The sequence below is a fragment of the Temnothorax nylanderi genome, unplaced genomic scaffold (genome assembly GCF_030848795.1).
Source record: "Temnothorax nylanderi isolate EJ_2023f unplaced genomic scaffold, tnyl_v1.0 TNYL_tig0047_pilon, whole genome shotgun sequence".
Taxonomy (NCBI): Eukaryota; Metazoa; Arthropoda; class Insecta; order Hymenoptera; family Formicidae; genus Temnothorax; species Temnothorax nylanderi.
Genome location: NW_027249109.1, coordinates 1 through 27,490, shown reverse-complemented (window position 1 = coordinate 27,490; position 27,490 = coordinate 1). Strand labels below are relative to the sequence as shown.

At 36.2% G+C, this 27,490-nt stretch overlaps 3 protein-coding genes and 1 long non-coding RNA gene across 6 annotated transcripts; 1 reads left to right on the top strand and 3 right to left on the bottom strand.

Annotated features, from left to right (window-relative positions):
• Nucleotides 1–180: 180 nt before the first annotated feature.
• Nucleotides 181–5,699, top strand: LOC139772139 (uncharacterized). 3 transcript variants are annotated; one of them, XM_071705550.1, is made up of 7 exons: nucleotides 181–339; nucleotides 1,450–1,748; nucleotides 1,854–2,253; nucleotides 2,370–2,684; nucleotides 2,777–3,173; nucleotides 3,312–3,942; nucleotides 4,546–5,699. In XM_071705550.1, exons 3-7 carry the CDS (start codon nucleotides 1,927–1,929, stop codon nucleotides 4,604–4,606), a joined length of 1,731 nt encoding a protein of 576 aa, XP_071561651.1. In that variant the 5' UTR covers nucleotides 181–339; nucleotides 1,450–1,748; nucleotides 1,854–1,926; the 3' UTR covers nucleotides 4,607–5,699. The 3 variants fall into 3 exon arrangements, with proteins under 3 accessions (XP_071561651.1, XP_071561652.1, XP_071561653.1); XM_071705551.1 differs by having other exon boundaries at nucleotides 1,833–2,253; XM_071705552.1 differs by lacking the exon at nucleotides 1,450–1,748 and having other exon boundaries at nucleotides 185–339.
• A 7-nt stretch (nucleotides 5,700–5,706) lies between these two features.
• LOC139772138 (ionotropic receptor 25a-like) lies at nucleotides 5,707–12,800 on the bottom strand. The gene is made up of 7 exons (XM_071705549.1): nucleotides 12,556–12,800; nucleotides 10,576–11,382; nucleotides 9,851–10,209; nucleotides 8,759–9,556; nucleotides 6,891–7,729; nucleotides 6,487–6,822; nucleotides 5,707–6,403 (listed from the first exon to the last, which is right to left on the bottom strand). The coding sequence occupies exons 2-7, from the start codon at nucleotides 10,706–10,708 to the stop codon at nucleotides 6,058–6,060; spliced, it is 2,811 nt and encodes a 936-aa protein (XP_071561650.1). The 5' UTR covers nucleotides 10,709–11,382; nucleotides 12,556–12,800; the 3' UTR covers nucleotides 5,707–6,057.
• Nucleotides 12,801–18,244: 5,444 nt separating this feature from the next.
• Nucleotides 18,245–24,503, bottom strand: LOC139772137 (epidermal retinol dehydrogenase 2-like). The gene is made up of 8 exons (XM_071705548.1): nucleotides 24,345–24,503; nucleotides 22,035–22,178; nucleotides 21,519–21,661; nucleotides 20,950–21,127; nucleotides 20,043–20,172; nucleotides 19,764–19,890; nucleotides 19,518–19,643; nucleotides 18,245–18,493 (listed from the first exon to the last, which is right to left on the bottom strand). The coding sequence occupies exons 1-8, from the start codon at nucleotides 24,345–24,347 to the stop codon at nucleotides 18,427–18,429; spliced, it is 918 nt and encodes a 305-aa protein (XP_071561649.1). The 5' UTR covers nucleotides 24,348–24,503; the 3' UTR covers nucleotides 18,245–18,426.
• Nucleotides 24,504–25,940: 1,437 nt separating this feature from the next.
• On the bottom strand, nucleotides 25,941–26,638 carry LOC139772264 (uncharacterized). The gene is made up of 3 exons (XR_011718095.1): nucleotides 26,547–26,638; nucleotides 26,197–26,323; nucleotides 25,941–26,030 (listed from the first exon to the last, which is right to left on the bottom strand). It is a non-coding gene; the product is annotated as an uncharacterized lncRNA (long non-coding RNA).
• Between the last annotated feature and the right edge of the window lie 852 nt (nucleotides 26,639–27,490).

Sequence of the window (27,490 nt, the reverse complement as noted above, 5' to 3'; positions counted from 1 at the left end):
AATTAACTCGACGAAACGTGATCGCGTGAATAATAAAAGTTCATGCGGACTAGATAGAGGAAGAAGTTAAAAGAAAATAGTTTCATGTGAAATATTACGTGATCGATTCTTAGGATGTTGTTTTCAGCGTGAAGTTGGCGTTAACAATGCTCACAACTTCATGATCAAAGGGGGTTAGGGGAGCAGGGGGAGCGTGTATGAGTCTGCGTGTGAGTACGGACGTATGGAGTATGACTGTGGAGTCCTCCGTCCTCCTCGGTTTAGTAGCTCGCCATGTTTTTTACTGAGTGGGGTGTGTAGAAGAGGCCGGGGTGAAAAATCATCTCTCGAGGCATGCAGGTACGTCGAGAATCCTGGATTTTTTCGTCATCTCGATGAAACGCACGGGCGTCCGAACGCGGATGCCCGCACGTCGCGACGCGGACTCGCGTCGCCGTCGACGACGGGTCGCGTTTCGTAAATCGTAACGTCGTCACGCACGGGCTTTCGTTCTGGGCAGAGCTATGACTCAGGCGAAACTCTATAGCGCAATCGGCAAGGTTATTCGCGTTGCACCCCCCCCCGGAGCACGGGCTCCCGCTCTCCCGCTTCCCGCTGCCAGCAGTGCCAACGTCTCGTCTCGTGCGCGCGGACTCGCGGACACACGACACACGACACGCGTCCGCGGCCGCCCGTTGCGTCCCTCGCCTAAATTCGCCCCACTCGGCTCGGGCCGCTCGGGCGCGCGTTCTCCACCTCCGCGATAACACCTAAGATGTATGTACCTACATACGTCGATGCTTTTGTCGTACGCACGTATCTACAGATAACGCGTACGTCCCTTTAATGCCTTCAATAGCGACCACAAATAGTCTCGGGTCTCGGGCGTGTGTCCGCCGTATGACGTGCGACTCCGCTTGCACTTCTGGATCCTGGTTTTTGTATTTCTTGTGCCTCTCGCGTGCGTTGATAAAATTTGTCGTTCTGAACATTGCTGTGCCCAAGAAAAGTTGGCTATCTGTATACATGTATACACATATCATCTATATATGTATGTACATATATATCTGGTCACCTTGACGTCCCTTGTATTTCTTTAAATAGATACAAATAGACGTTAGTACAAAATGTTACGTATAACTAAATATTATATATTGCCTATAACATCTCGACACTTTAAAGTGATGCTGATAATGTGAAAGTATACAAGTAAGGTAGATATTTGTAAATTATTTTTGTTGTTATTGAATTTTCTAGCACAGATTACAACTGTAACATGTGTTATCGAGTTGTGAAAAATAAATTATTTTTATGAAAAGTATAATTCTATTAGTAAAATTAAAATAAAGTATTATTTGAATTACTTGCAATACTATAAATATTATTTGTAAAGAAACGAATATTATTTGCAATGTGTTTCTTTTCTACACTGAAATAATTATTTATACTGCTTTTACTTGTTACTTTTAGTGTCAAAATGGGAAGGAGACTATACTCGTTATCCTTCACTAAGACCTGCCAGCCTCACTTCAATGATATATCCACCACCCAAAAACTAAAGAATTTTTAAACAAGATTACTGAAACTTTAAGAGAAACAATATTAACAATATTTCTGGACGATTAAGTAACTTAATGCGAAAAATTCAAAATAAGAACTACAGACAGAAAACGTTCGATAAGTCTGTTGATTAATTCGGACGACGTAGTGGTGGATTCCATAAAATTGAAACATTAAACGACAATAATAAAATACTGTACTGTACATAGGTGAGTTTGAGCGCTCAGATTTTAAATAATTCAAGCTCCATTTTAATGATTCCCTATTTAGATGCCATGATATCTTAATCAAAGTGTGGTGTTATAATTTTACAGGAGAGATGATCACCCTGGAGATAGTGAAGTTGGTCAGAGTTCCTGGGTCTAGGAGGAGATCTATTAAGAGGGAATGAGGAACCCAGCCTTGCATTTGGTCGGGATAGTGACGTCCCCTGGAGGAGGTGAAGTCTTTGGCTCGAGGGCCGAGGAGGAGTTGCGCCAGTGGCTTGAGACACGCCTGGACGCATTGGGGATTGACCCAGTTGCGTACTCGCGATTTGTACTCAGCCTATTGCGCCGCCCCGACTCGGCCCTAAGTCCTCCAGAAGAGGCAATCGAATTAGGTAGAGGCACAGGACGTCGCGTACGTGCCCGACCTAAAGCAAAGCTGCCAACGCATGGTGACGGGGAACAACGACAAGCTGTTGTGCAATGTCTGACAAGTGCTGCTGATGACGTGAGTTTTATAGATATAGAAATATAGTTTCTACTAGGATTATATAAGATTCCTAATTTCTACAAATTGCCTATGTTTAATAGTAACTGTACGTAAAAAGAATATTTTTTGTATAGAAATACGGGGTAGATGCTCTAGTTGATGAATTGTGCGTAAAACTGAAAGAATTAGAAGGCGGAAGCTCGTATAATGAAGAAGAAGAATCCAAGAAATCTCACGATGAGCCCGAAACAAATTTAGAAACGCTCACATCTCGTGACAAGGCTCTCAGATATTACGCAGCATTTCCAGCCTTGCAATCTGTATCCATTAAGAAGACTCCTGCACAGAAAGATAGAAATTTTGCCAACAGCAACAACAATAAAAACTACGGAATTAATTTGCACAATAAAAATAATAGCGCTTGCAATAAAAAGACTAAAATGTCTATCGTGAGTATACTTTTCTACTTTTTTTTCCTCAAATCTTACCGATGTAGTAGTTTCCGTTGCGATAAGTCATATTCTTTTTCTTTCCTTTCTAGAACATTGAATCACAAAGATCAGAAGAGAAAGAAAGCTTTGGATTTGCTAAATCAATGGAACGGGAAAGGGAAAAGGAACTTGATCAGTTAAGATTAGCGCAATTAAAGGCAAAGTTTAACGAGAGCTTAGAGGCACTTTGGAATTCAGTACCAGGCAATGCACAGGACACAGCTTCGATATGGGCAGCTCCGACACTTTCCATTCCTTCTGGACCTCATTGGCCCACAGACACTACCAGGACAATCTTCACCTTACCCACCTCCTCAGATAATGGCTACGCTACTGACACACCAAACCAAGAATCTATTGTTGACGAATCACCGCTTACTCCATGGGGTATTGATGTAATCAGCATTGAGGATAACGCAGATGAATGTAGCAATAAAGATAAAGGAGGTCAGATATCAATGCTTGCAGATGCAATATGTTATAATTTAAGATTTATATCAAAATAATACTTATAGTTGAAAAATCTCGTAGAGAGTTTAAATTTTCTTATCAGGGGAAATTTTTATATTAGTGATATTATTGTAGAATATAATATAAATTGGATGAATTCGCTTGTGGATGGGTGGTGGAACGGAATTGACAATACAAGCTTGTATTGTCACAACCCTCAAAAAGATGACCGCTTCTTTCCGGTAGCGTCGAGCAAAACTCCGCTTGGAGTTCGCAAAGAATCTCGTTCGAGTCTGAAGGTAAACAGCCTTCCAGAACCAGACGAGGATCTATTGACTTCCGCACGTACTCACTTTCGTCCGATAAAGGACGATGGTCACTGGGCAGATGGGACGACGTTTACTGTGAACAATACAGTAGAACGCGTTGCTTATCGCAGATCTGAGTCAGGAAACTTACTGTACCTTCCTGGCGGAGAAAGCCCATATATGGAGTATCGGGAGAATGACGCGGTGGCATTGTCCGCGTCTACGAATTTAACGCTGAAGTTTCGGGTGCGTCAGTGCGACAAGAGTGTCCAAACTGAGCCCGTACGATCTCCGGTCAAACGCCGCATTCTCTCCGAACAAGATCATTTTCGCTATTCTCCGGTCGGAGCCGAAGATGCCGTTTTACAAGAGCAAGAAAATAACGAAAAAGATTCTTTTGCTTTGGATCAACTTGGCTGGATGCAGTCGAGTGTACCTCTGCACAATGATAGAAAAAGGTAATGAACATTGTTAAGATACGCCATGTATTGCAAGCGCGTCAATTGCATAGAACGTGTAACGTCGTTAATTACGAATACAATAAGAGAAGAGTGACTTTACACTAAACAATTTTTTTTTTCTTATTAAATGGGTGAGAAAATCAATATTGTCAGGTTAAAAAACGAGATTTATAGTATCATATTATCCAGAATTGTATAATAAAACAGAAAAGTTGGTATTTATAGACTTATATCTGTTTTCGAAGATAAATATTAATGTATGTGTGATTTGTTCTAAGTGGTTAAAAAACTTTAAGAAAGATAAAAGATAAAATACCCTATATATATATATATTCTATTTTTATTAGAAAATAATTGAATGACTTTAGCTCTCCAAAAAAATTTAGGCTCAATTTTTTTTTTTTTTTTTTTTTTTTTAGGATAGAATCCGTGCTAAAAACGAATGAAATGGTATAGCAATGATTTTACTACAATAATACCTATCCTGGACTTACTTGCAATTTTGAAATATATTAATCGCGTGTCTGGATAAAAGTTTTACGGGTATAAATTAGTTTTATCACATTGCTATTGTACCTAATTATATCTTTTTTCCGATAGAAGGCACAGTAGCAGCTTCGGATTCCAGCCACTGACGACTTTACGTCCGTTGACCTTGTGAACCGGATAATGTAAGCTGCAAAATAATACTATATGACTGGAGATTTGAGGTGTTTAGCTATACTTTTTTTTTCGCAAAATAAAAAAGCGATTGATAGGATTGTGAATGGGGGTCCTCTTGGCATGTGGAATTTGTTATGCATGTATCCAAGAAGGCACGAGTAAACCCCATCGTCACTCGTAATAAGCAACATGCAATCGAAACAACGCGAAACAAAGCGAGAATATTAACTATTCATTTAGATAATTAATAATAATCTTTTGATGAGAGAGTAAAGAGGAAAGGAACAAAATAAGAAAAAAAAAGAAGTGTATATGTTACACACAGCGTTTCACGTTTCGAGAACGTTGAAGATGTAGTCCACGCTATTTCAGTTGTAGGTTGTTGATTACTTTGTGATTTTTGAGGAGAGAGAGCTTAGTACGCTGATTTTTGTAGAAAATTGTAGCGAGCAATTTTGTTTCTCACCCGACGTGCAGGCCAAGAATATCTACTTATTCGATTCATATATCGAAAAGAAAAGACAAAAAAGGAAACGAAACTTACGAATCAGAAACAAATTCGAAAGGACAGTTGAGTACTTATTTTGAACGCCGCACGAATGCAAATCGGGTATTTAATTAAAGAGCTGTTCTATTGTTGTTTTTCGTAATTATTAATGGATTATCTTAATCGTATTCCCCTATAATTATGATTTAACTCCCTAGAAGATTAATCCCTTCTCCAATCCTTTCCTTCTCCCACGTTCCAAATTTCCTTGTATCCATTGCTTTCCCTGTGCTCACCCTAAGGAAATCGAATAACTGAAAACATACGTGTAAAAAAAAAACGTGTAATTTCAAAACACGTGCTTACCTTGCGAAAGGTACGCGAAAAAAATACAAAAAATGTTACTCTAGCATGCAGATGCCTTTGAAACGAATGTTGAGTGATGTTAATGCGTCGAAGGAATGTGTCACTTATAAACAACTGTCTTTAGGAAATAATGTGAAAGAAACATACGCAATGTAAAAAAAAAGAAAAAAGGGCGCTCTTTGTCTTTCCGCGAAATAATGTACGGAAAGGATAAATAAAGGCATTGCAAAGAAGAAAATTGTACGTCAGTTTTAAATCTTCCACTCCTATAAATTTATTTATCTCTCTTTATCCAAGAATTCCGCAATTACACCTTTCTTTAAAGTTATCTAAAACCACAAACATTTAGCGCGGAGTTTATATGCTAAAAACATGCAAATGGATCCTATAAAAATGTTACTGCATTTTATGACAACCGCTTTACTGTGCGTCACACCAATATAAAAATTCATGAAGATTCATGAATTTTGTCTAATATCTCATTAATACAAAATTGACACGGTCGTCTAAAAACGCTTTTATCCCTTTGTGCGACAGCTTCATACTTATATAGTCTCTATATTTTTCACAAATGAATACTCTCTGAATGTTTCAACCTAAAATCTCGATCTAAATTGTGAGATTGTTTGAAACGCATGTGTAGGGGCAGGATGCAAATCGAACCGAATTGGCTTAATTCCCTTCGCCATTTTCATTTTCGGGGGCGTAGCTTGATGTACGCTGACTTTCGCACGGTGCCGATAATACCAATACTCGAAGGCTAATGTGAAGCAAGCGAAGATGATGCCCACAAAAATTACGAGGAACACACCGCCAATATTTTGAATACTAATACCATCGCTCTGATTATTTTCTAGCTCGCAATTCTTTTTCACAGGATTCTGCTTCCACCATTTGTCCTTCAATTTCTCCAATCTTCTCTTGTTCAACAGTATGAGAATCCTGTGGCAATAGAAAAACGAAGGATAGGAGATTTGGTTTTTACGAAAAAAAAAAAAAAAAAAGATAAACGTCTTCGTACATACGCATTGTTAAATTGATCCTTTAGCGGTGAGCTCTGTTGGACGGCGATAGCATAGGGTTTCCTTGAAAATTCCTCTCCGACTTGAGTCAGATCGCAATTCGTCATGACAAGATACTTGATAGTCGAAGCGTCCTCGATGAAAGCGAATTCATTGTTCGCGTACTGATCCTTCCGTCGAATTCGCCTTAGCGCTTCGTCGATATCGGCTGGAAAGCCAGCTTCTTTCATGGCTTGAAACATTTTTGTATACTTGTCGCTAACAGGATAGTCCCAGACGGCTAGTTTCGCCCTTTCTACGTCCGACAAGCTATCGTTCAGGCTCATATCTTTCCAAATTCTATAATAATTTAAAATATATTTAAGAGAATCACGCATAAAGATCTGATTTGAGAAATAATCACTTACTCGTAGAAGCGCGTCTCTATGTCTGCCATTCTCTGGAAGTAGACGTACGCGGGGGAGTTCGCGATAGGCGCATATTGTATTTTGTACTGTTTGCTCAGGTCCTCCAAGGTCTCGATAGGTATCTCCAGCCTGGACACCGTGAGGAAAGCTGCCAAGTTAGCTGTGTAAGACGCGATGATGATGAACCCGAAGAGCCACCATGTAGCCGCCACCAATCTTCCTGATAAATTTTTCGGCGCCTCGCCACCACCCTGGGGGGTCAGGGAGGTCATGCAAAACCAGAAGCACTCCCTGATATTGAACTCCCTCTTCTCATCGTCGTCCTTGTATTTGTCACGATTATTCTGGTAGCTGTACGGCGACCAACGGTCAAATAGCCACATGAGGAAGCTGGTGAAGAAATAGGCCGCCAGGATGCAGAGCCAGACCTCGTTCTCCAGCACCGTGAGAAACTTGAAGAGCGACGTCGTCGGGTTCGTTTTCTGCATCACGATCGTCAGGCCGACCAGATCGTAAAAGGGCACCGTAAAGTCTATGACTTTTTCTCGTTCCGCCATGACCCAGAAAGAGCTCAGGGCGATGTCGGCGCGTTTATCTATCAGCTCTCTCATCATTCCGGTCCAGCTGCCGTTCTCGCTTAACGAACCGTACTCGTGGTCCTCCACCTCGCGTACTTCGTACTCGAACGGCACAGTTTCGCGAATCGCGTCCAGCAGATCGATGCAGAAGCCGTACCACGTCCCAGTTCGATTATTGTACATCATGAAGGGTGGATGTTGCACGGCGACCACCCTGTAGCTCGTCACCGCGGTGTTGTTCATGATCTTGTCGTTGGTAACCTTCGCAGAACGCAAATTCTCGTGATAGGCGAAGAATAAAAAAATCAGACAGAAAATAGAGCAAGATCAATACACAGGATGACGATTGTCGTATCCAACTACCTCCGAGACTCCAGAGAGTGTGGAGAAGGTGCGAAGCATGAAACGTGAGTGAAACTAAATACGCAAAAGGGTTTCGTGACGCTTTCATGGCGCGATACAATGCGCGAGTAAATAAAAGTATACATATATGACCATTACGCTCTTGCCACCTTGAACTTTTTCCAGGACAGATAAGCGAGCGTCATTAGGGAACGACAGCGCGATAGATACGACGGCGAGATATTACAATAAAGATCTCACGCTGAAGGAATTTTTTTTTTCCGACACAATCCCTTTTAATGAATATCTCGTATTATCATAGTTCTGTATTTGTTAATGCTCTTTGCGGGAAGTTAATGCAAAATCGGCTTAAAAGTAAGCTCGAGTTTCAGCACTCTTTATTTAGCGGTATTCGTTATCATCAGTTATCATGCAAACGCGATCCAGTTTAAACATGCTTTGCAAACGAGCGAATGTTCAAGAAGAACTTAAATAAACTCCAACAGCAATTTTTACATGCTATTTTAATTCAATACGACAATTAATTTGCTGGTTTTACGAATTATTTCCAAATCTATCCGTAGAAAAAGGTAGTACAATATGAACGGGAAAAAATATATGAGCCATCGATCGCATAAACGTCGCTCGGTCAGGCACGAGTCAACGTGACGGTCAAGCGTGATCAATAATCCTCGGATATATGGCATTCGAGGATTGGAAGGAAAATCGAAGAAGCCGTATAATATATTGAAAACATTATCGTAATACGGAAAGAAAATTGCTTGAGATACACTGCTTGTGTCATGGAATCCCCTCATCTTCGTGGCAATCGATTTCATCATAATAGATTACGAATAATTAGGAAGTCAATATTAACACACGACACATCGTCCTTCAACGTTTTTCATGTGACACGCTACGTCTCGTTTCAAGCACAATTGGACTTACCTGCAAGGGCATCTCGATGCCCGCCTGCCATTCTCCACTCTCCTCCTTCGACGTAATCTTTCCCTTTTCGATGTTTATCATATATACGATCATCTTAAAGTCCGCGTGATGCTCCCCGTTCTTCCTGCCCCAGGTAATATTGGCGTACGTCGGCGTCATATTTTTCGAGACTGCCATCAGTTTAGCCAGGAAATCCAGGCCTCTCGTCGGCGTGTTCGTCTCGTCGTAGCTGTTGCAGTCGATATGATGGGGTTTCAAGGGCCAGTCGCCGTTGTCCAAGGCCGACTTCATCGCGCTGATACCCAACAGAGTCAAATCGTAATAAAAGGCGGACGTGATAAGCGGTTTCTGGAGCGTATCCCTTACAACAAATTCCGCTTGATTTTTTTCATCGCTCACCACTGGCGGTTCCGGCTTAATGAATAAAATAGTGGTGTTCTCGCACGCGCAGCTCGGCCACGATTCCTCATCCAGAGTCAAAATAAACCATCCGTACTTCCGTCCGGTGAAGCTCAGCGATTCCCCGGCGTCCAACAGCATACTGATGGTGTTTTCATCGCCGAGTAAGAAATAGTTTACCACGTCCAAGTCCCGCAACTTGGACAATTGGTCCTTTACGTTGTCGATCATATCCTGCAAACTGTTGATGACGTGCCTGGTCGGCACGTTCAGCAGCAGACTCTTGTACTTGTGGTTCATGACGAAGTTTTTGTCATAAAGGATGCCGGCATTGGTGATGTTCATTTGAATCGCCAACTGACGGATCGCCTCGGGCAGAAGATCGCTCGGTGGCATTACCTGAAACGAAATACCGAACCACGGAAAATTGCAAGAATATTTGAAGAATTTTTCAAGTAAATTTTTCTAGAGGAGACTATGTAAATTCCAGTTGATTTTCGGGTAATTCTGAGCTAGAATTTACAAGTGCTTATATATGTATTTCTATGACCTATATCTACAAAGCAAAATGTATGAAGCTATATCGGTCGGATATATTTCTATATAATTTTACGTTATATCATGCATGTACCAGGACACACGCTATGTACTTCGCAACAGGACTTTTTACGTGCGTAATTGGACATATAGTACCTGAATCAAATAGTCTTTTTGATCAAGGTTGAGATCTCTCCAATAGCGAATATCACCCTCTTGACCGAATTGGGCAGATAAAGTCGGGACCCCCATGGCCGCGGTGAACGAACTCGAAGCTTCGGCGCCCAAGTTGGCCATCGTCATGTCCAAGATCAGATCCGGGACGGTTGCGCCGCCCTTGCTGATAGCCGAGCTCCAGATGTTGCATATAGTCTCGAGACTCTCGCTGGAATCGTTTTCGTTGATCTGTACGGACCACACGTTGCCCAGATGACCCGGATACTTCTCCTTCAGAGCCTTCAAAGCGCTGGTCACGCTCGCATTCCCCACTTCGTTCTTCGCACCATTAATTATAACTAATTGGGGAAAAAGCATCGCGCCGACGTGGCATGTAAGAAAAAAGAGAAGGCAAAAGCAAGTCAGACGATTAATCTTAAGACGTAACTCCTTAGGGCGCTCTACTGCCTTGTTAATGAGAAACTACAACCGTGCGCTGTGAGACAAAAGCAGTTATCGCGCATCGGATCGTTTGAAAAGCGGTAATGAACTGGCCTAAAAAGCTGTCGACGCCTTCGCAAATGGAATCTTTTCTTTCGTATGCGCATATAATGTGATAGAGATGCAGCCGGTGACAATACGTCAATTGTGTATCGATCGCATAATACGGTTATCTACAGCGCTACGCAAGATTTTCCAATTAAACTTCTATAAATGAAACTTACAAAGATTCACCGGTCTCGATCGAGCTGGTTTCTGTTTATCACCGTTCGACGTGTCTTCTACTCCGTAGGCAGCAAAAGTCACCGATAGAACGTACAGAATACAAATCTTTGCGACACGACGGCCGGATATCATGATCGCGAACGAGTGGGCGTCTTCCAAATAAGCTTCGAACAGAACTCGAAAGGAAATGGCAAAAGTAATTAACTCAGTCCGAACACGGGAGATACTTTTAGCGATACAAATCGAAGCCTCGAGCCATCGCGCAATATCGCTTATCGGCGCTCAGCTTTCGCTCGTCCTCGCAACCAGGGACATCGAAGGTGCATTCAGTTTCAGTTTGTCGGCGCGAAAGTTCGCCGCTTTAAGGAAACTCGGCAGTATTCCCCTGCGCGATTAACTGCAACTGCAACTCTATATTGAGAGCTTAATATCGTTAATACGGTCTCGAAGCGAGCGTTGTGTGTGGAACTAGGACGCCAGGCTGGAGGCTGGAGGCTAGAGGCACGGCCTTCGCGGTCCAGTTACGACTCGAGGGTGGAAACCTCGATGGTGGCCACCGCCGTTACGGCATCGTCGGGGAAACTTCCCCTCGAGGCGATTCTTTTCGGACCTGCCATACACCGTTTGGAAATTCAAAGTGGATATTGCGCGTAGAAAGCGGTCAGCTGTCTACTGACAGGTCGGTTCGCAGGCAGCTTCGCTCCAGGGTGTCCTCCGGTTTATTTGTGTTTGCCCATCGGTTGCCGCGGGGATGACCCTAATCAATCGTAGTCAGCACGTGTGACCAGCGCCCCTGTTACCTCCTCCTTTAACGAAAATTTGACGGATATATCGGGCATTCACGTGTACCACGATACTTTCGTGGACACGCGCATGATATAACTCTCGTATAAGGCCAATTCCGTGCAAATTCCGTTGTACGTTGTTTCCTCGCCCTTATCGCCAACTCGTTTCATCATCGCTGATAAACGGGTTATGGATTAATTATTTCGACCGGGAATGCTCAATTACGCGAAGCGAAGGCAACGACGGGATTGACACGTGGAACCAAGCCGGGAAATTGAATTTGTTCGAGTCAAAGCGATCGAAAACGATTTACACACGAAAGAATGACCGCCTGTCCGCCTGTGTACGGATTATAGAGGCGCGAATGTTGGAGAAATTGCATTTACGCACTGGCTACTGGGTTCGATGCAATCGATCACTTCCACTTCATTTATTTGGTATTTTTCTGAAATCGATTTGCGTAGAGATTTCAAAATAAAAAAAGGATCGTCAAGAAAATACGAGATAACAATTTTTATTTGGAATCACGGAATCGGAATCGAGTGTTACGCGACATCGTATTCCGTTTCCGTAAAATATAACTGCCTTCAGGATGAATCTCACCCGTGACGGTGATTTATAATCCGTTAAAGTCGTGCATTCCACTCAAATATTCAGTTTATGTGCACAATAAAGCGAGATTACTTCGTCACGGTGCGTGACTTTCCGACACATGTGGAATCTCTTTTCCATTTTAACGAGATTTGTTTTACATACAGCCCTTCGTCCCCAAAATAATTTTAAAATATATTACTATATTACACAGTATTTTCTACAGTAAACACATTTTTTCCCAGACAATACCGCACTATTTGTACGTTTTAATAATTCTGAATTTGGATGACATAATCAAAAGTTTTACATCAGGCGAATCAACTTATATCAACTGAAGCTTACTCTTCTTACATGCAAATCGACCAGCTGCAATAATATGTCGAAAACATATACATTCCGTGGTCCAGTAACACATAATCAAGCTATTTATTGAAGCGTCTTTCCGCGCGATTCACTTATTCGAAGTGGCAATCGAAACAAAAGCAAGAGACGCGAATTTCGAGGTTACCGTCTCACTGTGACACGCGGGACAACGATTCTATTAAAATTCGGATATATCGCGCTTCGAAACACTTATTTCTCATGTAAAATTCACTCACCGATCGCCGGAGCACTGCAGGAGATCCGTCAAATCACAGCCGGAAGGGTGACACGTACGGAGTCCAGCACGGCGTTTGGCATTCATTTCGTCCAGCGACAGCATCCCACTCGTTTCACTCGACACAAAAAGGAACGGAATATTCGGCGTACGTTCACTTTGCAACACTCCGTAACCGGATTTCTTTTCGTTCGCGAGAAAAGAATTACACGAGCGACAACGTTTCGCGATCCGACGTTGAACGTGTCGCGTATTACTAGCAACACGCACAGTCGGGCGAGAGGTCGAACGTGATTGGCTCGTGAGTCGAGCCCCCGGATCTGGCCAATCACGTTCCGCCGCTCCGCGCCGCCGCGCCGCCGGCGCGGCGGCTCGATGCGGTGGCGTACTAGGCACCGCGCGCGCGCAGTCCCTACTAGCGGCGCGACCGTTGTAGTTGAAAATGGCGATCTTGAAAATTGGCGTGCTTTCGGCGTTGTTTCTGACGATGAGCGGACTTGCCACTTGCTCCCGTCAACGCTCGGAGTTACTGTTACCTGCGTAACAGTGCGTAAGTCACTCAACTATCATTCTTTCGAGGAATTTCGCACGGGTAGGAAGTGTTTGTGCTCCGCGCGCGCCCGTCACCGTGCTCCGTGCTGTTTTCGAAACCCGCTCGTTTCGGTGATTGGCATTCCTGCTTCCTGGTTTCGCGGGCCGCGGGAATAATCGCTACGCGAGTAAGCGAGTATCGCGCGCCGTGTGCCGTGTGCGTACAAGAATTTGCGAGTGTGTGAGGTGTTTATGACGGAATGAACGTGTCGCGCGAATCGCTCACTCGAGACGTCGAGGCGAAGGTATGTACGGCAATTGTGAACGATTTGCTTTGCAGTTTCGCCTGTGATATTCGCGAGTGATAGTCGCTCGTCCCGTCATGTCTGGATTCGCGAAGTGCGTGGCATTCATTTATCTCGTGTCGTGCTTTGAACGCTGACGTGCCGGAATATTGTCGTGTGCTTTATCTCCGATTCTCTCCGTAGGGAAAAAGGGCTGAGTGATATTGTCGTGTCAAGTGATTCCGGTGATTCGATCGGTGATAACGGAACGCCCGTGATACATCGCCCGTTCGTGTGAATGCTCCATAATCTCGATTCTCATATATCTCGCGTCGCGTAAGTTAGCGGCCGGCCGGCAGTCACGATTCTTATCGTCGTGCATAATAATGCAGTTTTACTTTCGCGGGATTTACGAGTTTGGTACCGTACTGTGCGTGCGATATTTAATTTCAACAGCGTATCTCTGATTAACGAAGTGCGTGTCTTTATTAACAGTCCGCTCGACTTGCGTAGTATCGCGCCAAGTGGCCAAGTTGCCGACATCTCGGAACATTTCGTCGCCCATTAACAACGTAACGCCGGCAACGCGGTGATGAACGCAGAACGAATCGGAGCAATCGCGGCGTAGCGACTCCTTCAAATTTGCACGAAAAATCTATGTTACCTGCTTTTATATTACAGAGTAAAGTACTTCCTTCCCGCGGGTACGACCTTGGCGAGGTGGGAAGGCCCAGTACCCAGTACGAGGATTTTACCCAAGCAAAACTCTTGTTCTGCTTGGATAAAAATCCAAAGACGGGGAAGCTAACGTACCCTCGTCCGCCGATTTACAATAATTGAATGAACGAACCGCAGCCGGTTCGTCGCGTTTGCATCGGGAGTGCCGCTCATAAGTAATCGGACTAAAGGACTTTTTAAACGGGAGTGCCGTACAATATCGCGCGAGAAAGACTTTTAACAGAAATTAGTCCGCGCGCGATTGTAGTTTGTCATCCGCGAGTGTTTCTCGCGAATGTCCTGTGCGGTGAGAGGAGGAAGCCTGACGTCCTGAGAGGAGGAGGAGGCCTGGGAGAGGCATCGAGGCACCGGCGGAGCAACCTTGGGGTGAGTATCATCTCTTATCTGCGTAAAATTAACAGTTCTTTTTTATTTATTCGAATTGTTTTATCTCGATAAATTAAAAATAATTAGAGAAAAAGATTATCTAAAATTTTACTCTTGTAAAGATCGTTTTCGGTAAACAGATAATTGTATTGCTAAATATTTTATTGAAAGACAAATTAGTTGCGCGTAAAAATTATCTTTTGAAATATTGATCATTTTGAACGCTTCTTTAATTTGAATCTTATGTTTGTATGTTACAGTATCACCGTAGCTACGTGGCTGAACAACTCCGCCCGTTGCACATCGGATTGGTGAGTCAGAATTTTTTTTATTGAGGTAACGAATCTACGATTAGTCAGATATAGAGCCATTGTATCTCGGAACATATCGAATTACGACAATAAATTATACTCTAAAAATATTACATCTCGTAGATTTGTTGTCTTAAAATGGATGGGCTAAAACTAATTACGGAAAATATTTAATCTTGGTGTCAGTTGTTTATTGATTTATTGTGCAATTGTGCTTGAGGAGATACTCGCACACTTTGCACGCACGGAGCTCGCGAAGAGCTCATTATCATTCATCAAACTATGTTGACGGTCTGCCGCGTTCTGTATAAATAATAAGCTTTTGAATAAAATTTTTAAGTACATGAGAAATTAAATTTTTCAAATTTTGTTACATAGATTAATTCTACTTTGAGTAATAAATATTTTAGAAATACAAGAGACAAAAAGTAAAATAATCCTCTGACAATTAAAGTAATGATTTTTGTAATATAAAATTTTTATTTAGATTCCTTTATATATAAAGAATTATTTTTGGCACTATTTTTCTCAAACAAAAGAGATAAGGAATAAGATATCGTGTTAGGTGTTATAAAAAAATATCTGTAGATAGGGAAAAATTATGAATTAGTTAGGATGTGTTTTATTTATACTCTTTATTTGTTCCTTTCCACATGTTTAACCAAGATTAAATATTATATAAATCGATGCAAGGAAGCAACATATAGATATATTTAGAATATCGGTATGCATAAAGAAAAGCGTACAATATGCATAAATATAAATACATATGTATAAAAAGGACAAGAAATATTTTGGTCTTATTATGCAAGTTATTTTATAGAAAACGTGATAATTGTTTTTAATTAATTAACTAAAATTTATTTCAATAAAGCATCGATTTTACCCTAATTTTTTGTAACCTACCCATCTATTTTTGATTGAGAAATTGGCTTTATGCCGGTCAAGTAATATATGACGTGAGATTCTAAATATTTTGTCGAGAAACGCTGAACTTTTAAAATTATTTTAGAATTGATCATATAGTACAATTATATATTCACTTTTACAGTAATATATATGAATATATTATATAAAAAATAATTTTGATAAAAAATGAAAAATATAACGAGATATATATTTATATCGATATATATAAGTTTATAAAGATTTGCAATTATATGATATTATTTAATTATAATAACGCGATTGATGATTAATTATAATATTTAATTATAATATCAATTATGCGGGAATTTTCTTTATTTTCGGATCTTGCGTCATTTATCTTACTTGATACATTTTCAAGATGCATGTCGCATGAACAACATGCACAATCACGCATCTTTGTATTTTCGCGGTCGGTTTTCGCGGTCGGTTTTTATCGAGAAATTTTCCGTTATTAATTTTTTAATTTTGTCCGCACTATAAATTTCAATTTTTCGCGAGATATAATTGAGATATTCATATAACGCAAAGTAAAATTTCTTTCTGTACTTGATTACAATTCCAAATTTAAAAAACGGGTTACAAAGAAACGGTTATTCAATATTCTCAAATAAATAACAGAATTAATGATAGAAATATTTTTCAATGTTGTACAGTTAGTTTTTATAAATTAATATATATATTTTTTAAATTAACTTCTTGTTGTTTTTGATACAATCGATCCTCGTGTATAATTCGAATCGAACGTAATATTATCTTTCGGCGATGATAATGATCCGACAAGGAAGGAAACAAAGAATTTTTTTCCTTCCTTTTGATCTGGTCGAAATGTGACCAGATTGCATATGGCCAGGAATGACAAAGGTAGGTCTGATCTGGCTTGAAGAAAGAAGATTGGATACGATAAAGGTAAGTGGTCAACATTGACCACAATGGCGAAATAAGGTAACATAAAATATTTATTTATTCCCAAGAGAAGATAGTTCCAAAGGGCTATCTTCTCTGTATTTTCTCGCATGCGAGATTGGAAAAAACCGCAATTAAATCCCAATCGCGCGCGTGTTAGAACCCCCAATTCCACATTTCTCACATCTCAAGTGATCGTGTCACTTTGAGGTATCCCGTTTAGGTATCCTACTGGATTAACCAACAAATCAGGCCCCTTATAAATCGTGTCGCGGTTTTCATTAAAGTTTTGTATATTAGATTATAACACGGGTAGGTAGGAAAATGGATAGGTAAGACTATAGATCGGAATACGGGTAGGTAGGGATACGGGTAGGTAGGTAGGGATTCGGGTAGGCAGGGACAAGGGGATATAATTCGATAGAAAGAATTGTAGACAAAATAAAAGTAATATTCTTAATATAATAATAAATGTAATTATTTATTATTATATTTTGAATAATGACAACCCAGATGTATATTAAATAATACTAATTTTTATATTAAATAATTTTTATATTAAAAATTAGTATTTTATATTACATAATATGAAACAACTTTGCGAAATACGAAATACTTGAGGTTAATTATGTGATAACTTTCCTTTCACTCGTATTATTAATATGTATACTACACTGAAAAAAAAATTTGCTTACTTTTAGTAAATATATTTACTAAAATTAGATTTACTTAATTTAAATAAATAATGTTAAAATGTAAAACTTATTAATTTGACTATAGTAAACTAAAGCATTAAAATCAGAAAATGTTTTCTTCTTGAAACGTTTACTTGAATCAAATTCAGGTTTACTATATTACAGTGTAATAGTTATTGAAATATAGTAAATGAATTTTTAAAATACTAAATCCGAATCTTTTAATTTTAGAAATGGCACTTTAATAAATATTTACTTAATTTCACGTTTCCAAAGTTATAAAAATAATAAATGGAGTACTTATAAGAAATAAATATTTTCTTTAGTGCAATTTATTACATTTAAGGAAACGCATACTGAAATAAAGTTAATATATTCGACAAAAAAAGGAAAAGAATATTTTATTTGTAAGCATTTTTAACTCGACGGAATCCTATAAGTTCGCAACGACGCGCGACGCTGCTAGGTGGCGTATGATGGGAAACGTTTCTCAAATTTAAAATATATCCAACCATAATATATAAGCAGACTCCCTGCGAGGCGAAAACCACAGAGTCCACTGTCGTAAGACTCGTATATATATAAGTGGAAGAATCCCTTCTCTCTCTCTCTACAAGGATATCTCTTGGCGCTTGGACGCCAATTTATATATGTTTTAGAAAAAATTTTTAAAGTTTTTACTTATAGGTAAAAATAATTTATAGAAAAATTATTTTTTTAAATTAAATAAATATTATTAGAAAATTGTTAACTTATAAAACATAAGATTCATATCTCTATAAATATTGACTATATTGTATACAAAATACTTCTTAAAGTTTATGAATTCTTTATTTAATGAAAAAATGCATTTTGTTGAAAGTAATAAATATAATTAGAAAATTACTAATTAGTAAAAAATAAAAATTATATTTCAATAATTATTAACTGCATTGTAGTAAATACTTGTTATAATTAATTAATTATTTCCTTTATAAAAGAATTATGTTGTTCAAATAAATACATACAGTTTCTTATTTTAAAAAAACGCGTTCACAGTTGCATGCAAACACGCGATTTACTAAAATTAAGCTAAATTTTTTTTATTTTAGTAAATTTTTTTCTCAGTGTAAAGTTAGCTTGGTTCAACGCCAGAGTCGATGAAATCTGTTATACTAATTTGCGCATTTTCGGGCAAAATCCTGAAATTAAAAATATATTTTATTATATTATATTTACTTATCTATACTTGTATACTAATGTAAAATAATAGGAATTGCATAATCGACATTATGTTCTGACTTATTTTTTGTACTCTTGTACAATATATTATATATTGTACAATCGATAAATAAATAAAAAGGGCAAAGACCCGTAACAAGATCTTATTGTTAGTGTCGTAATCTTTAATTAAGTCAAATAATTGACAAATTTAAGAAACGTTTTGCCCTGACATTAGGCTATCCTCAGCAATGCAATAAATTAAATTATACCTGAAACAGAATCGCCCTAGGGCGATGGAACGGCAGATAAATTCGGAAATAAGCCGACGCGCTCCACAGACGTGCTTCTGTTTACTTACTCCACGAGCAGCCCCCCACATAAATTAAATTAATTACATCAATAAATAAAACTTAAGTCGCAGAACAAGCATTATTTTTGGTCGGAAACGCATATGTTTTAAAAGTAAAAAGTCAAGAAGAAATGTATAATGAATGTCGAGACGTATAAAGCTGAAATAAGATGTTTTTATTTTAGTTTATGCAAAAAGTATACGATAATGCATGCTTGTTCTGCGACTTTAAGTTTCATTTATTCGTGTAATTAATTTAATTTATTGCGTCGAGGATTTGGTCTAATGTCAGGCCGAAACGTTTCTTAAATTTGTCAACTATTTATCTTAATTAAAGATTACGACACTAAGATTTTGTTGTGGCTCTGTGCTCTCTTTATTTATTTATTGATTTTGAATCATTTTATAGATAGTATATATCAAATATTTTAAATGATATATATATATATCACATTTTAAGTGCATTATTCATTGTAGAGTTCTTACACGTTTTATCGTGTGTAAATTAAAAACACACCTAAAGTGAATTTAATTTACACACGATAAAGTGTGTAAAAAGTGTCTACAATAAATAACGCACTTAAAATGTGTAAAAATGACACATTTGTTTTTGTAGTGTACACATATGTATATGAATATTGCAATTTAGTTACCTAACAAATGCCACGAGAGAAAACCAAAATGATGGAACAGATTTGTTTCTTATATTTTGTCGTTGCGCTTTAATTATTTGTGCAGCTGTATCTTTCGGTGAACTTGGTTGTAAGAATGCTTCTAACCTAGGAGCAAGATTAAATAGAAATGTTGAGTATCAGTCTTAATAATCGAGTTTATCATATTTGCGTGTGTGATTGCATTTATCTGTTTGTATTATTATATTAAGTTCACTATAAACCTACATCTTATTTATTTTTGGGTTTTTGTAAAGTCCCGTATCCACCATGTAAGGATAGATGGTAGTGAATTTAATTTGGGATTTTTCCTTACTTGTCACTCGTAATTCATTATCAATGGCATCCATTAAACCTGAAAAGTAGAATCTACATAAACTTGAACCACTTAAATATTTATGAAGTTAAATCAGTTACTTCTAGTAAATTCTGAGTATACATTATACACACACATATAAGAATCGAGTATAAACAGGATCGTCAGGATAACACAAGACACAAGTTTACCTTTGACTGCATGCTTTGAAGCGGAATAAGGAATTAAGTTGGGAAGTCCTGCGATGCCTGCTATTGATGAGAGTGCAACGACGTGACCATAATTTTTTTCTATCATAATCGGTAAAAATGCCTGTAACATCTGAAAAAAATCGCGTAATAGTTTGTGAGAGCGCGTAATATTATGTGCGTAACAGCCCAAGGAGAACAAAAAGTCAAGATGATGTCATTGTGAAAAAGTCAGAGTTTAATTACTGATCATTTTGCACATTTCATTTTAATAACATTGATAGATAATAAGGTAAATTCTTTAAAAAATAATAATTTCTAAAATTCGAAGTATAAGTTCCAATGGAAATCCGCACGAATATAGAAAACGGGCTAACTAAGAACCAGGCGCGGTAAATAATGCGCAAAAGTTTCATTTTTATTTCTATTTTACATATCTTCCAATCTTGACTGCGCGCCGACTAAATTTGTCAAACTTGAAACACAGTTCCGGTTGGAGTAGTAAAATCCCCCCCCCCCTACACCTAATTAAATCGATTCGATATGCATCTAAATAACTGTAAAGAAATCATTGCGAAAAATATTACCTCAGCCAGGGTTCGAACCTGGAACTTCCTGGATTTTACTACTCCAACCGGAGCTGTGTTTCAAGTCTGACAAATTTAGTCGGCGCGCAATCAAGATTGGAAGATATGTAAAATAGAAATAGAAATAAAACTTTTGCGCATTATTTACCGCGCCTGGTTCTTAGTTAGCCCGTTTTCTATATTCGTAATAATTTCTAATTATTAAAAAATTTTAATTATCAAATAATTATTCCACAGAAATATAAAACAATTAAAATAGCACTATTTATTTACAAGAGCAGAAAGGCAACTCAATATTTATATAATAGTCGATTTTAACTTACCCAAAAGTGGGCTAGCACATTAATGTTGAAGATTTGTTCGATTTCATCGGCTGTATAATCTAGAAAAGCACGACATGGCATTATACCAGCATTGTTAACTAAAATTGTGACATCGCCGACTTCTTCCTTCACTTTTTTAGCTAGTGCAAAAATCTCTTCTCTTTTAGTTACATCACATCTATAAAATGGTAAAATGTTAATTAAGGTTATCGTACTATAAATATTATAATGACATTTCTTACTTTCTAAATTTCTTGGAGTGGAAACTCGGCCGAAAGAGTGAGATTTCAGATTGAAATCTCACTCTTTCGGCCTAGTTTCGGCCAAGAAATTTAGAGTATACCCATATATTACTATAGTAATAAGAGAAGAGAAAGAGAGACGCAGAACAATTTACGATGTGACCTTTGCGTTGCCTAACAGAAGAATTTTATTAATAATTGGAATATTTGTGCAATAGAACAAATTGATCTACTTTTTGCTAAATAAAAGAAACTGACTGTTGTATGTCAAAGTAATAATTAAAATTCCTGTGGTCGATATAAGAAACTAATATAAGAGTAACATACCGATAAGCGTATGCATTTTTTCCAATTTGGTTGGCCGTTTCCTCGTTTGTATGTTTGTTTACATCTAAGCATACCACTTTCGCCCCCAAAGACGCATATTGAATCGCCAACTCCTTTCCTATACCGTGACCTGCACCTGTTATCTTGTAAATGTAAAGAAATATAATATAAAAACACATTGTTATTGTGAAAACTTATTCGCACTTCGTAAAGTGTATTATTATATCATTATTTAATATATCACCAAAGATTAATCTTTAATATTACATTATATTTATATTTTAATATTACATTATATTTTAACATTGTCTTAACATTAAATAAGCATTATATATTTATCTTAATTAACACATATTTGTTACTAATTAAAATCAAAAGTTTTTCATTATTTCTCATTGTTTCACATATAAATATATATGTGTGTGTATATAATTACGATAAATATATAAATAGATAAATAATCTTTTTACTAAAATATATATATTTTTTAATTAAAAAAAAAAACTCAATACGTACCAAAACAATCTCACCAGCCACTTCCTTTTCATGTAATCCGAAGCAATGGTGGTATACGCTTTGGCATATGTAGTAAAAAATTTGCGAAGTAAGCCATAACAGGTTTACATAAATTTGTACGATCTTGATCATACACATTATAAACTGAAAAGTTATTAATTTTCTTATATGAATATCGCGCAAGTATTAACTACTTACATATACTTACAGATAATAAATAAATTAAAATTAAAGCTGTAAATTTTAAAAAGTGAAAAAAGACTCATTGAAAGGACAAATATTTTACATTGTCTTGAAGAAAGCTGATGTTTCGGAATATATTTCATTTGGAATATATAATTTTGTTATTTGTAAGTGAAAAAGGTAAAATTCTACGCGTTGTTAAGTGTATCATAGAATACGTGATATTGATGATAACAAATATTTTAAGAATTTGCTGTGTCAATACTTAACAGATGACCTCAGCGGTTCAGATGTGTTATTGATACATTGTGTGAGGTACATTGTGTCGATATGTACATTAAATTCTTAAAATATAGTTTTAAACGTGTGTTAACGTAATAACATTTATTTTACAAAACTGATTGACTTATTTTTCGTAACATATCCTATATTCCATATTTTTCATATCTTATATCTTTTATATTCTAAAAATTTGTGTTAGTATTATTAAATTGATTATCAATTTAATTATGTAATTGTACTATTTTAGTTTTAGTTTAAGATTTTGTTTCAAGACGGATAGTAACGGCGCGTGGTTTGCTAAGGCGAAGAAAGGCACCTAAATTCATGCGAATAATATTATTAGGTACAAAAAATCTAGCCCGACCGTATAAGGCATATTTCTATCTATTTGTGGTATTCACAGATCGGTCGAGTTCATCTATATTGTTTATTTTGCAACTTCCGGTTTCAAAATGCGGATAGAATACTTTTTTGTTTAGCTGTAAAAATTTTTAGAGAATATTATATTAATAGTCATTTATATTAGCATTCATACCTATATAGTATAAGTACAAATAGATTGACGTGACGCATAAGTAACATGGTACATAACGTGACATCGATTTTCTTTCTAACAGCTATTTGCAAGAACAGCAAAGAAAACTTAGAAAACGTAAAATTTAAGTGGAGTTTAGCAATATTTTTTTCTTATGTTAATTTTATAATATATTAATATTTAAGATATAAAATCCAATTTTTTTTGTATTTGCAAATCATAAAAAATATAATTTTTGTATTTTATAATTTTCAGTACAAGGTTTTCCAATATTTTTGTATTTTAAATATACAAACATTTTATATTTTAAATATGTATAAGTTGATAATTAGGAAGTTGCTGAAAATAAATAGCTCTTGTTTTATAACAAATTGATGAAAGAATGTAATAAAGTAAGCAACACTATAAAAAAAAACATACTATTATTCCCTGGTAGAATAGTATACAGTAAAAAAAATATACACGAATATTATAACAATTTATAAATATATACACGAAACTTGTAGAGAAATAAATAAACATAAGAAGAAATGTAAAGTACGTTGGTCGCATGATTCAATGGCATACGTTCAGATATTATCAGCACGAGGAATTCCATTTATCCGGAATTCTTCGAAGGCACAATTTATAGTTATTGCCAAATATAATGTTATAGAAAATGTAATAAGTTTCAAAAGTATCTTGATAACTGAGCAAGTTCAGATAATCGTCATTTCGAAAACAAATTTATATTACTAATTGCAAGTTATAAAATTAGCTTAATTGTTGGTTCTTTTTTTATAATATTTATTTTTACAAGTTTGTGTATGTATATTTTATACTACTCTTTTTTAGATATATTAATAGAAATAACTATTAATAGATATATGAATAATACAAGTACACAGAAATATATAAGCCTTATACGGTTGGACTGGATCTTTTTTATGCCTAATAATAATAATATTATTTACGTGAATTTATGTACATATTTCTTCGCCTTAGCAAGTCACGCACGGTTACTATTGCCACTATTATCGGCCTTGAAACGCAATCTTAAACTAAAGCTAGAATAATACAATTATATAATTAAATTAATAATAAATTTAGTAATACCGATATTACTACAAATCTAAAGAAGAAATAACAAATTTCTTCTTCAATATATAGTGTTAATGCATTTTATTTTATCCATTCTCTCATTATAACACTCCAAGAAATAACAGCTGTTTGATTTCACTTTCCGACTTAACGACTTTCCAACGATTGTCTCACTTCTTAAATATATAAATGTATAAATATATTTCTGGAAATGTGAGTGTAAGACTGACCATTTTACGAAGAAAAATTGTCCGAACGAGCTAATGTTTGAGCCTTTTGTGATCACGACACTTCAACTATGCCTTTCTGGACTGTTGCGTATGAAACTGTATTATAAGTAGGACATGTTTCCTCGCACCAACGAAAGCGAGAACTGACGAACACGCTTACGAACACGTCGACTATATACCTGCCTGATTACAAACATTCACGACGATCGATCGGCTGGTTAACGGCTGTCCTTTATGGTACGTTTATTAAACTTTAAATATATGCATCTTATTTCTCTTCTCCAGTCGGTAGATCAGTATCTCTAAATAATTTATGTATCTTTAAATAAAAGTAAAGGTTACTTGTGCTAAAATGTATTCTGGCGGATATCTAGAAAAAAAATTTTGGGCCTTGTGAAATCTTAAACTTAATCTCAAAATTGTATTTATCAAGTCTCTATAACGTGCTTTTATAAATCAGAGAATTATTTGGGTCTTCTGTTCGTTCGAATTTGAATTTCTGATTGAAATCGAATGTTCAGAGAATAGCAACAGACTTATGAAGTTTAAAGATATTGATTTTGATTTTCTATGTATTTTCTATTCCAATTACCTTGCAATTAATAGCAAAAATGCAAGACATATTACATATGCTGTAACATATTTTGTGACTGAAGATGATCTCAATTTTAAACAAATTTCACCAAAAATTGTATTCAAAATGTCGTAAGTGAGAGCTTAAATAAAAATATACATAATAATAATTTTCTCGGGAACATAGCTTTGTACAATAAATTTTTATTCAATATTTTTAAAATAAAATTACAATAATCACAACATAACGTAGAATAAAATAAACGCTTTTTTAATTTTTAATATATCCTCAGCGATGTTGTTGCTAGGTTGCTTACCAAAGCATCCTAGGGAAGACATTTCGACATCAACATATTCAAATGAATGAACAAAGGAATTTAACCTTCCTAAAGCAATCAAATTTAACAGCCTCTCTTCCGACACATTTATTCAAACATTCCAGGATCTACACGAGCGACGTATAAAGAAACGTATAAATAATGGATGTATAAAGAGAATATATTTAAATTATTTTTTTTTAAATTATATATTTAAATTAAAAAGCTTTTTATATTATTCTGTGTTACGTATTGTAATTTTTATTTTATCAGTCCAGAACTTTTCATTAGTCCGACTTGTATTCTTGCTATATAGGTAAGAAAAGATAAGACAGATAAAAATATTGGTAATTTTAAAGTTTTTCACGTATTTTCTACAGTTTATCTTTAACGATTTTTTAATTAAACTATATATCTAACATGTAAAGAACCTTTTTTTAAATAATCTAAATTTATTTCATAAATTATTTCTAATTTATGTCTTAAATTATAAAATCGTGATGACAATATTAAATTATGTTATCAGAATTATTACATTTCAAACATACAAACATTATACTAAGTATATACACCTATAATTAATTACGATTATTATTTAGATAATTATTTTTATGCAGAAAATCACTGCAGCAAGAAAAAAAGGCAGAAAAAAAGAATGGACGTACCTTCTAATATAATAAAAACCTATATATAATATATCATAAATTTATAAATTTACAGATATTTTTAATCTTCTGGATAAACTCCTGTATCGAAGAAGTCTAGTATGCATCTTAATGCTTCGTCTGGTAAATGTCTGAAATAAAAATTATAATTTATTACAGACATACAGAAAGGAGAGAGAAATAGTGATCATAGTACAACAGTATTTATATTATTACATATTTATAGTGAATTGTCCTCCGGCTCATTTTGTCGTATATTTAAAAATATATATCTTGAGTGTATTATAATTTACGTACCTTAATATCGTAGATAAGGATAGCCAATGTGAAGGTATGCCTTTGTTTTTTGTAATTTAGTCTCTGCGCATCAATTATTGACGAAGCCACGTCTCGCGGTAAAAGTCCTCCCATTAATCGTGGAAATCTATATGGGTGAATAAAATTGAATCACTTGCCATTAATAAATGCCATAAATATCTTATTAATTAAATATATTGTTGATGTATAAAAAGATCTAATTAACAAAAGGTATGATACTATTGAAATAAAATTTGATTTCGTCCAATATATGGCAGTGCATAAAAGGAATTAACTGCGTGCGTGATATGCAAGACATTTATTACAATAGTGTATTGTTGTAAATTTACCTAATTTTAGGCTTTTACTCAGTCCAGTAAGTACGAGAGCCGGATAAACAGTAGTGAATTTAACAGAGGATTTTCCGTTACTTAATTCATTTAATTCTCAGACATAGCTTCCATTATTGCTGTAAATCAATATTTTAGATAATTTTCAACAAAATTCATGCATTTTCTGGGTATACCATTTTTATTATATAAATTAAAGCGTTCATTAGCTTCTCGTAGGCTAATTAAATATTGTCGAAAACAACATTTTAAAAGACGATTAATCTATGCTTGAAAGCTAAGATTCACAAATAATAACGAAATAATAAACATATAAAACTGTGTGTTATTTTAATCTCGATATTTGTGTAATACGAATACTATTTCTTAAGTAATATAGCAAAATTACATCATAAATACGAAGCAAGAAATTAATTCAGAAATTTCCATCAACGACGTCACATGTGGGGTCCAATTTCTTCGATATAATGACAAAAATCAGGAACGGCCAATTAAATTATTACTATATTAAATGTTGCCATGATTATTGCGTTTCATGAGCATATCGTTGTCATTATATAAATTAAACTATTCATTATCTGGTTCATAGGTTAGATAAAAATTTGCGAAGACAACATTTTAAAATGTTATCTTCAAATTTTTAAGTAGTCTACGAATAGGTAATGACCAGAATTGAAGGTTTGTAAAGTAGTAACATACAAAATAATTGATCTGTTTATTTGCCCAAAGTAGGACTATTTTCTTTATATTTTCTCGCATATGTGCGAGATTGGAAAATCCCCATCCCCAATTAAATTCCAATCGCGCACGTTAAAACTCTCAATCTACGTTTCCCAAATCTCAAGTGATCACTTTGAGGTATGGATTACAAATACTAAATTGTAATACGGGTAGGTAGGACAACGGATAAAGTTAAGCGTGTAAAAATGTCCCTCTCGTGGTGT